General features: G+C 40.8%; 2 protein-coding genes across 6 annotated transcripts; one reads left to right on the forward strand and one right to left on the reverse strand.

Annotated features, from left to right (window-relative positions):
- Nucleotides 1-2,538: 2,538 nt before the first annotated feature.
- LOC124305512 (alkaline phosphatase 4-like) lies at nt 2,539-7,669 on the forward strand. Of its 4 annotated transcripts, XM_046765051.1 has the most exons (9): nt 2,561-2,912; nt 2,984-3,050; nt 3,119-3,210; nt 4,311-4,531; nt 4,720-4,912; nt 5,518-5,684; nt 6,052-6,372; nt 6,616-7,042; nt 7,221-7,669. In XM_046765051.1, the coding sequence occupies exons 3-9, from the start codon at nt 3,126-3,128 to the stop codon at nt 7,442-7,444; spliced, it is 1,638 nt and encodes a 545-aa protein (XP_046621007.1). In that variant the 5' UTR covers nt 2,561-2,912; nt 2,984-3,050; nt 3,119-3,125; the 3' UTR covers nt 7,445-7,669. The 4 variants fall into 4 exon arrangements, with proteins under 4 accessions (XP_046621008.1, XP_046621004.1, XP_046621007.1 ...); XM_046765050.1 differs by lacking the exon at nt 2,984-3,050 and having other exon boundaries at nt 2,562-2,912; XM_046765052.1 differs by lacking the exons at nt 2,984-3,050; nt 3,119-3,210 and having other exon boundaries at nt 2,539-2,912; nt 7,259-7,669.
- On the reverse strand, nt 7,655-9,488 carry LOC124305516 (uncharacterized). 2 transcript variants are annotated; one of them, XM_046765060.1, is made up of 2 exons: nt 9,333-9,488; nt 7,655-9,190 (listed from the first exon to the last, which is right to left on the reverse strand). In XM_046765060.1, exon 2 carries the CDS (start codon nt 9,164-9,166, stop codon nt 7,697-7,699), a length of 1,470 nt encoding a protein of 489 aa, XP_046621016.1. In that variant the 5' UTR covers nt 9,167-9,190; nt 9,333-9,488; the 3' UTR covers nt 7,655-7,696. The 2 variants fall into 2 exon arrangements, with proteins under 2 accessions (XP_046621016.1, XP_046621017.1); XM_046765061.1 differs by having other exon boundaries at nt 9,364-9,481.
- Between the last annotated feature and the right edge of the window lie 142 nt (nt 9,489-9,630).

Consider the following 9,630-nt stretch of genomic DNA (forward strand, 5'->3'; position numbering starts at 1 on the left):
TCAGCAGCACAGGGCATAAAAGTTATTGTGGCCTTCACTGTACGAAACTCACCCGCTAGACGTCGCTACGTGTGCGTTTCAATAATAGGTACTCTAATCTTGTCACCGGATTGGCGCTCAATTACGAACACTGAAACGATCTGGTAGTTGCAATTAGCTTGTTGTTAGCTACAGGAACAATACTTCGCGACTTCGACAAGGGCAAAACACAGCTAACCACCCGTCACCAATGTTATTTAGAGCATTATATGAACAACACTTGTATTAGTTGCATACTGATCGCGGTAATAGACTACGATGTCACTACTGTGCGCTCGTGTAATTCCTTGCAAAAAGCCGCACGTCGACATACATCTTCAAGAACAGTACAAATAAAGAAGAGAAATGAAATGCATCTCTTTGGTAACAAGATGGTTACAAGATTTGGGTGATGATCCGTCTGTTTCTTGGAGGCTCGCTCAGCTTCTTTACTATTTGCTCACGTAAATCGTACTTGAGGCTTGTTTTTCATTCCAGTCAGGCAATCGGTTTGGATGGGCGTAAAATTCATCAGTCAATTCTGAAATGGATGTCAGGGATATTTTATACGATCATCGTTGCCGTCGCGTATAACGCATCCCCACGGAAAACTTTAACGTCCTTTAATTGAAAATTTACTTTAGATTATTCGTTGTATGATTTTCTTTCCGAAAATCCGTCAGCCAAACTCTCGAGCTAGGAGAAGACCGGACATGAGTTCAGCATAGCAATATTGCGAGACATGAAGCCGTAAGTTATTATGAAACAATTCACCGATTGATGGCGCCAGCTCTCGACTTGTTTGTCCTTTGTTGATACTGTTGACCCCGTCGGTAATATCCAATGCTCGGTGGACAGAGTAGGAACAGCGCGAAGAATCCGAACGATCCATATCCCCCAACTAGCGAAATCCGATTCAGCAGTTCTTGGTGACAGTGAATGTTGCGATAGCACACGAAATTATTCCGATCATGAAGGGTACTATTTACACGGCTTAACCGCTCAGAATTATTCAAATACTGAATTCTGATATCGTGTATTGCATGTAGCGTGAAACGTGACGAGCAGGTGTTCATTGAGCTGTAAACCGTAGGAGACTTCAGTCTCAAAAGATATTTACCTGACGCATATTTTTAGCATATCGCTCACTAGAGGAAATGAAAACGGCTGATTACACGTGAGGCGTTCTATTTACCCATGCGACAGGATCAATTGAAAAACACATTGTATAATATCTTATCATACTGCGAAATTTTGGTGCACATGAGGCTTCTGATCTCTGTCCATGTGACAATCACAATGTGACAACACATCAGTTATCTTTCGTCTTCTCTAAACTCTTGTGCAACGTACAAGTCCTATGAGCCGGTTGCTTATCGAGAAATCACGAGAAAAATTGAGATGCAGATATTTCTGACAGAATGTTATGTATATTTTTTAATAGCGAATTATTGATCATTTTATTGAATCAACAGCTTTAGAATAGTTTGAGTTTCTGATGATTCTGATTTGGTATTAAAAAGAAAAATTTTGAAATGATGAATGCAATGTTCATCGAGCTTGAGAAGTGAGAATGCCATGTTTCAGGTGTTTACTTATCAATATTTCTGGTATTTGATGTTTCCATAGCTGCAAAAATAACTGTTAAGCGTTCGAGAACCGTTGTATTCGTCTGCAGACCTACCAGAAAGAGTCAAAATATCCCTGACACAAATACAGCGGTATGTTCATAAAATAAACGAATAAAATATCGTTCGATGGCCAACCGCGTGCTAGTTTTTCTTCTCGAAATTCGAATCGACCATTTCCACGAGAAATTCTTGCGTATCGCAGAGCTATACAGAAAATCGTATACGCTTTGAACCGCAAGAATTCAAAAAACTGCAATGGATTTGGCTCACGTGATGTAAGAAAGTGACAAATTGGCCACGAATTGCAGTTTGCGGAATCCTTTTGGTTCCACGCGAGTTATCGCACTGACGCAAGACGATATGGTAAATATGGAGAGTGATATTTTCAAACAATGCAGCAAACTCATTACTTGTTTCCGATGGTGTCACCCGTATTCTTCTCATTATCATGCGACGTGGAAGAATCATGAAACGAGCTCTGGCAATACGCGTCTGCATTTAAAAGGAGTGCTTTTATCTGAATTGTCATATGAGGATTGTTCCATTTGTCGCTATGTCTGGATTAGTCGGTAATGGCAAATCTTCTCCAGGTTGTAAAACGCCGGAATCCCACCAAAGCCTCCACGCCTGCGAGCACGTGTTTTGCTGCAACACTCCCACCTTGAATAGTGTCCCCTAAACGGCAAACTTTATTTGCTTCTGGTTGCGAATGTGTACAACGAAGGTGTGTGTGCAGCCGTATTGTAAAGTCTCTGCTATTGAACGTATAATATTTACTGCACAAGGATTAACAACATGTTAGGGTCGATCCCTACTCCAAAGAGTTAATGCCAGGCAGCCGCTGCTGGTGTGGGAACTGTTATGTGTGTACACACAGATCCATTCAATCAACCACTGCAACCTTCTCTTATATATAAAGTGATAAACTCGGTTCACTCACATACCAAGTCACGACTTCGCCGGACACAAGCGTCAGAATTTGCAGTAGATCATCAGATCACATCCGACCTTTCTATTCGATTATCAAACGGCGCGATCGACCGAATCGTTAGTCCTGTATCGAAAGATTTTTTACCGCTCGAAATTATGAGTATCACTTTTACTCCTTGTTTTACCCACCAGTTAATTAATATTGATTGATGAAAGGAGAAAGTTGGGAATACGAGAAACTAAAAATCGAAGTAACCGTTCCGGTTTCACAATTTGACGCTATTAAGAGTGACGGTTCTATTCTGAAGATTTTCAAACAAAGAAACATTAACCGTAAGTACAGTTTGCCAGTTATATGCGTATAGTCCAAGCTTTTGCAAGTAATATTAAAACTCCGTTTACAGCATTCCACAAGTCACATTACTGCTGCATGTGAAATTATCTTTATGACTGCATCATTCTGTTAGCCAGGTATTCAGAGTAGCTGGATATGAAATTCTAAAAGATTCAAAACGATTAATAATTTTTCTCTATATCAGAACGGTTATGATGGTTTCAACCCTCCTACTGTGCACCCTAATTGGCTTAAGTTCGTCACACATTCTGCCAGATGTTCCCACGCATTTTGAAGGTAGGTTTATTCCAAAATATAACACATCTTTTGGGTGCTTTGAACTTGGACTACTAGTAACAATTACGTAGAGTGTTACACGTGAAATTATCACCAATTATTTCCACTCAGTTAGCATTTGCCTTCTGCATAAATTTTTCACTCACCAACAGCGAGGTAGCACCTCAACCAGACCTTGGGACGCTTTTAATTAGATCACATCGAGACGAGGCTTACCGATATATTTATATATTAAAAATAATTCGCCGAAGTTGGTCATAATAAAAAATCTTCTTATTGATTATTCAAAAGGTTGCGACGTTTCGATCGGCTACGCCAATTGCCAATCATCTTCAGGCAATAATTATTGACGATCCTACGAGCTTAACGTATTATTGTCTCGCCATGTCGATATATTTATCGTCTATCATGAAAAGGAATTGTCATTTCTTTATTCAGATTCTGATAACAGCACTTTCAAATTTGATAAAACTATAAGTGAGAGTATTTGAACATAGAGGGTTCATAAGAAATGTATTCAGAAAGTCTTCTCAAATTAAAGTTAACCTAACACTAGGAGTACATTTGTTGAAATACCTGAGACAAACGCTGGGCAGTATTTCTCAAATTTCATTTTCCGTGACGTTTTTATATGGCTGCTTAAAGAAAATAAATTGCAAAATTTTCAGCGAGACAAAAACTGGATATGTCTTTACTGAACATAAAGTTATTACGAAGGTAAAACGAAATGGTTGATTGGACTAAATTATAAATACAATTCCGAGGGCAATGGAGCATATGTTAACCATACCGATGAGTGACTGAAAAATTCTTGAATAGTTGATGAAATAAGTTGTTCAGGGCATTCGAAAGCCTATAATATAAACCGAATTACTTACGTTTACTTGCGCAGTGAAGCACGTGGTATCAACAATGTAGAACGATACGCGGTTGATTGAAATGTAAAAAGTACCCCCCTACTTTGTGAACCGGGAGAAATTCGTGCCAAGGCAAATGCTTGAACGAGGCTACAATTCACCTACTATGCAGACCGTACTGCTTTATAGTCGAGGGTCATTTCTCATACAGTTTAAATGGTCTTTTAATATTCACTTTCGTAGATACTTCCTACTGGATGAAATCTGGGCAAGAAAATCTACGAAAAATTCTCTCGTTACACGATAATGAGAATCAAGCGAGGAACATTATCATCTTCATCGGGGATGGAATGGGAATGACATCTGTAACAGCTGGTAGAATTTTTCAGGGCCAAAAGAAAGGCGGCTCAGGAGAAGAATATAAGCTGAACTTTGAGCAATTCCCAAATACTGGTCTTTCCAAGGTAAATCATCAGTCATTTAGAACCACATACTCTTGATCAAAACCACTGTTAACAAATTTAACGTTGCTCAAGCTATGATTTTGAAGCAGTCCGTAGAAAGAAGTTGACAAAAAAAAAAAATGTAATTCAGTTTTGTTTCGCACCGGAAATCTGCCATGTCACTTATGTCTCGTTGCGTTTTCTTCAAGACTTACAACGTGGACAAACAAGTACCGGACTCAGCTGCCACAGCAACTGCAATGTTTTCTGGTGTAAAATGTCGCTATAAAGTGATCGGACTGGACTCAAAAGCCATTTTCGAACATTGCGATAAAACTGTGAACAAACGAAGCAGATTGTCAACAATCGCGGAGTGGGCCCAAGTGGCTGGTAAAGATACCGGTGTGTGCTCAATGTATTTATTCAAACATATTCTATGCGACGTCTGACAAAGATGTTGCGCCGACACACATAAAATGATTGAGATCGGTATCGATTCATGCAATTTTACTTGCGTCCATTTCGAACATCCGTTTTCACAAATGTGGCTTTCTCTTTTATTTTTGTCTCAGTAAATTTTTTGTCAATATATATAATGCCTGGAATTGAATGCAACTTGAACAGGTTTACGACGGTTGTAACTGAACCGTCGGTCCCGACGCGATTTTCAAGACTTACGTAGGCCCACGAATAGACAAGATTGGCAAGGCCACTTGTTAGTCGTTTTTGTGTCCTCACAGTCTAATCTGCACATGTAGATATACCGCATACATCGTATACTCGTCCCCATAAGATATGATATTATTTCTAACAACCCGTCGGTGTCGTGTGTCGCGCAAATTGTATTAGTATGCCAGATGAGCAACATCCTAAAGATAAGAAATGCTAAGAATAATTTCGAGATTAGGTTTTTATTCACATCCTCCCGGATTGCGGAGGTACAGGTCGGTAACCCTTCGACCTTTTACACCCATATAATTTTACCTTGCGTTATTGTTATACCACAGGGTTCGTAACCACCGCCCGAGTGACACATGCCACACCGGCAGCGCTTTACGCGCACGTGAACAGCAGAAATTGGGAGTGTGACACGGAAATTCCTAATGATCAAAAAGACTGTACCAAAGACATAGCCAGGCAGCTGGTCGAAGACGCTCCTGGAAGTAATTTCAAGGTAAACGTCACTTCCGAACTATCAGTCACGCGGCGTTACCGTGCATCACGTTCTGTAACTTCAATCACGTAAATAACAATTTAACTAACATTGAGTGAAGGCCGTAAACGTTCACTGTAATCTTCTCTTCATTTCGTAAACTAATAATAAAAATGAGTTATTCGTCAGCTCGGAGTGCTTTACATGCTACGTGTTTATCACTCTGAAATTTTCGACCTGTGTATTTCTGGCTGTTGAAAGTCACGGCCAGTAATTAGCAAAATGCATGGACAACTCCAAGAAAGAGATTTATAATCATGCTTACAAGTGCATACTGTATCCTTACGGACTCTGACTAAGATAATTGTCTGGAAATTTTTAATCCTAGGTTATAATGGGCGGTGGTGCACAACCGATGGGAACTATTAATCGGCAAATTGATACAGACGTATGCATCAGGAATGACAGTTTAAATATAACGGATCTATGGCAGAAGAAAAATCCCCAAGGCAAGTTTGTCGCAAATACAGGAGAGTTGATGAACCTTGATATTGGAAGTGCTTCGAATATTTTGGGAATATTTGCCCCCAACCATTTGCCCTATCACGCGGTTCGTGATGTGAGTGAAAAAGGATCTCCATCTTTGGCAAATATGACCTTGCAGGCCATCAGAATGCTACGAAGAAACAAAAATGGGTTCTTCCTAATGGTTAGTTTCTTGTTTCATAGATCATTCTTGACGCGTATTTTAAAGTTACCTTTACAACCCTTCAGGAATACCTTGTGTCCCAGCTTTTCTTTTCTAAAAACGCCCTGGCCAAAAGTTCCACACTGATCATTGTCTTCTATTCGCAATATCACAATAATCGACCCTCTCACCGAGGTTTCCCAAGTTGGTATTTCCAACTTGGCCACGAGTAACTAGCAGCTGAAGTTGACGCATGGCCAACAGGTTGAAAGTGGCCGTATAGACATGGCGCATCATAGCAATTATGCAAAACACGCGCTCCACGAAGTCGGGGCCTTAGAAGAAGCGGTTCAAGTTGCCTTGGACCAAGTGAACGTGGAGGAAACTCTGATCATAGTAACGGCGGATCATTCTCATGCCTTCACGATGAACGGCTACCCAGAAAGAGGTAACGACATCTTGGGTCTAGCTAACAAGCCGGGAGATGTGGCCTATGAAACTCTCGCCTACACAAACGGCCCAGGATTCATCTACCACCGCATAAACGACACTAGCTTACAAGGGCCCAATAACACATGGAGATCGGTCGCCGATGATCCGAACAGAGGCGATCCTTGGTACAGGAACTTTGCTGGATTTTACATAGAGGATGAGACTCACGGCGGAGAAGACGTGCCCGTTTATGCTGTCGGTATGTATTTGATACTCGGCTTGTTTTCCATTAGGGTGGTCCTGGAAAAATTCATTTTTAAATTTCGTCTATCCTACCGTCCAAATCGGGGTTGAACAGTCAAAATCAAAAAAATGACCTTCTTAAGGTCCACCCCAGTATTCCACTAAACATTTGAAACATTTTTGCCACGTTACAGGGCCTTACTCCCATCTTTTCCGTGGGACTTTTGAACAGAACTACATTGCTCACGCCGTTGCCTACGCAGGCTGCCTCCAAAACTGGCCTTCCCATTGCGATAACTCCTATCATCACGGGCGGGCTTACAGCAAAGGGACCACGCTAGCTTCCTCACCTCTGCATTTAGCCACTTTTGCCTTTGTGTGCGTGGGCATTGCGCTCGGTAATAGAGTCGCCCTATGACATAACGTGGCGCACACCGTCGAACGTGTATTTATTTATTTTATTGTAGCGAGTACTAGTATGTATGATTGTTATTGTAAATGTTGTTACCTGTAGGATGACGTGGTCGAAATTCTTGATTATCCAATACATCGGAAACCTTGGATCTTCTTAACATATCGATATACCAAACGAATATCTGAATACATAATAAATAATTCGAGATGAGAATTGTTGAACGATAAACATAAGCATTTATTCTTTACAAATTAGTTATCCAGCAACTCTTACAATGCTTAAATAATAATTTTTGTATATCAAAGGCACTGATTCGTCGCTAACGAAGTTTCTATCTGGCTTCAAACTGGCATACGGATTCTTTTGCGGTGCCAAAACGATTTCCAAGTCCGAACAGACGCCTTTTATTCTTTCGATATCCATCGGTATTTCACGTTCCGTATAAGCAGTTACTAAAATTGGGACCTTGCTTTTGCACAATTCAAAAATAGTTTGTGGCCACGTGTCTTGACCCCGGAAACCAGTCGCCCGGTACAACCCAGCGTTAAACAAACAAGTCAGGTCTGGTTTTTTATAATTCGGAGAATAGCAAAAGTCGTGATATAACGTCTCGGGAACGAAGGAGACGTCGATTTTTCTGTCCCTCAGTTTACATAAGCGGCAAAGTTTGACGTGGCTTAAAATATCACGCGGTACTAACTGGGGCAGGATCAATTCAGGGCCAGTTATAATGACTCTGAGCGTTTTCAAGTTTGGTAAAAAGTGAAGGAAAAGCTTCTCCCAAACACGCAAATTTATACCTTCGTACTGAAACTCTGCACCGATCAAATGCAGGACTATGTTATCGGTAGATTTCCAACTACTGTAGGATTCCTGTAACGCATACAATGCTGTCAGAGGAACACTTGCCATGTGGGACAAAGTGGTGTAATTATAGAAGTCCATGTTTACGAATCGATCGGAATCATTACCACTAATCATAGACGCAACGGTGTCAAAATTAAACTGGGAAAGTTTTGGAGCCATAAAGTACACATTCGGAATCCCGGGATCCACATTTCCGTGCGTAGCTTGAGCCAAAATTAACTTGTGAAATAATCGGTACTGCAAACACCATTCAGAGTGATCGTCACGATGTTCTTGACACCAGAACACAACTTTGCAATCCGAGCAACACTGCAACGATGTACCCTTATTTTTACCAAAACTATGGCACTTGAAACAGACCCGGGGGTAGAGGATTACTTCCTTTTCCCAGAGCTCGAGGTAACGGTTTAAAAAAATTTCGGTCACTTTGATGAGGTTGACCCTTAATATTCTGTACTCCTCTGGACTCGGCGTGTTTTTCCTGTCATCGATCCCGTCGCATTTTTCCTGGCAATTTTCGGCCAAAGCTCTGCAAAAGTCCTGATGTAAAGCTGCGTCTTCACTTCGATGAGCCTCCGTGCAGTATGAAACCATGAAACAGTTTTTACACACTAACTTTGGATTGGAGATGTGGGAACAAACCAAGCACGTGTTTGAGAGGTACGTTTTTCGTGGTCGGAAGTCAAATTCGATCGTTTCTTCATCGTCTGTATCATCCTCCGATTCAAATTGCCCAGTGTTAGTTGAAACAGGAAAGGATAGCCTGGACAAAATGTCAATATTTTTCTTCAAATCGCTTCCGTTATTCTTATCTATAGATACTTTCAATTTCTTCGGCTTTCTTTTACTGCGACCCATTTTTCATTCTGCTCAAATGCCACTCTGAAAGCAATAATTCAACTTATCATAAATAGGTTTTGGCGAGATGTTGAATTATTGAAAATTTAATATAACTTTAGAATACTGGCAATTATTTCAGCATGTTAATTTATCGAAATTTTCATTTATGACAATATAATCTCACCATCTGCCTTAACGATTCGTGCAACACTTACAACGGTCTGCTTTCTAGTGGGCTTTAGATAGCCGACCGAAATCGCGCGCGGGTCTGAGCAATGTGATCTGTACCTTGTAATTGTCTTTTGGTTAAATGGAAACACACGTAACCGAATTAGACGGGGGGGAATGCCAAATAAATGAAGTGATGGTGACATGCGCAGATCTTCAACGGGCACAATGCCCAGTCTGGTATTATTTCTAGCAAACGATCTGATCCGGGAATCTAAGCCACGCATTGTCCACGGTGTCTATTGATGCCTATA

Source organism: Neodiprion virginianus, chromosome 5 (genome assembly GCF_021901495.1).
Source record: "Neodiprion virginianus isolate iyNeoVirg1 chromosome 5, iyNeoVirg1.1, whole genome shotgun sequence".
Taxonomy (NCBI): Eukaryota; Metazoa; Arthropoda; class Insecta; order Hymenoptera; family Diprionidae; genus Neodiprion; species Neodiprion virginianus.

Excerpts from the sequence above, each read along its gene's own strand:
- LOC124305512 (XM_046765048.1), top strand. The coding sequence starts at position 2,789 with ATGAAAGGAGAAAGTTGGGAATACGAGAAACTAAAAATCGAAGTAACC. Across the intron at positions 4,532-4,719 it reads CAAATACTGGTCTTTCCAAG|ACTTACAACGTGGACAAACA; the intron begins GTAAATCATCAG and ends GTTTTCTTCAAG. Across the intron at positions 7,043-7,220 it reads CGTGCCCGTTTATGCTGTCG|GGCCTTACTCCCATCTTTTC; the intron begins GTATGTATTTGA and ends GCCACGTTACAG.
- LOC124305516 (XM_046765060.1), bottom strand. The coding sequence starts at position 9,166 with ATGGGTCGCAGTAAAAGAAAGCCGAAGAAATTGAAAGTATCTATAGAT.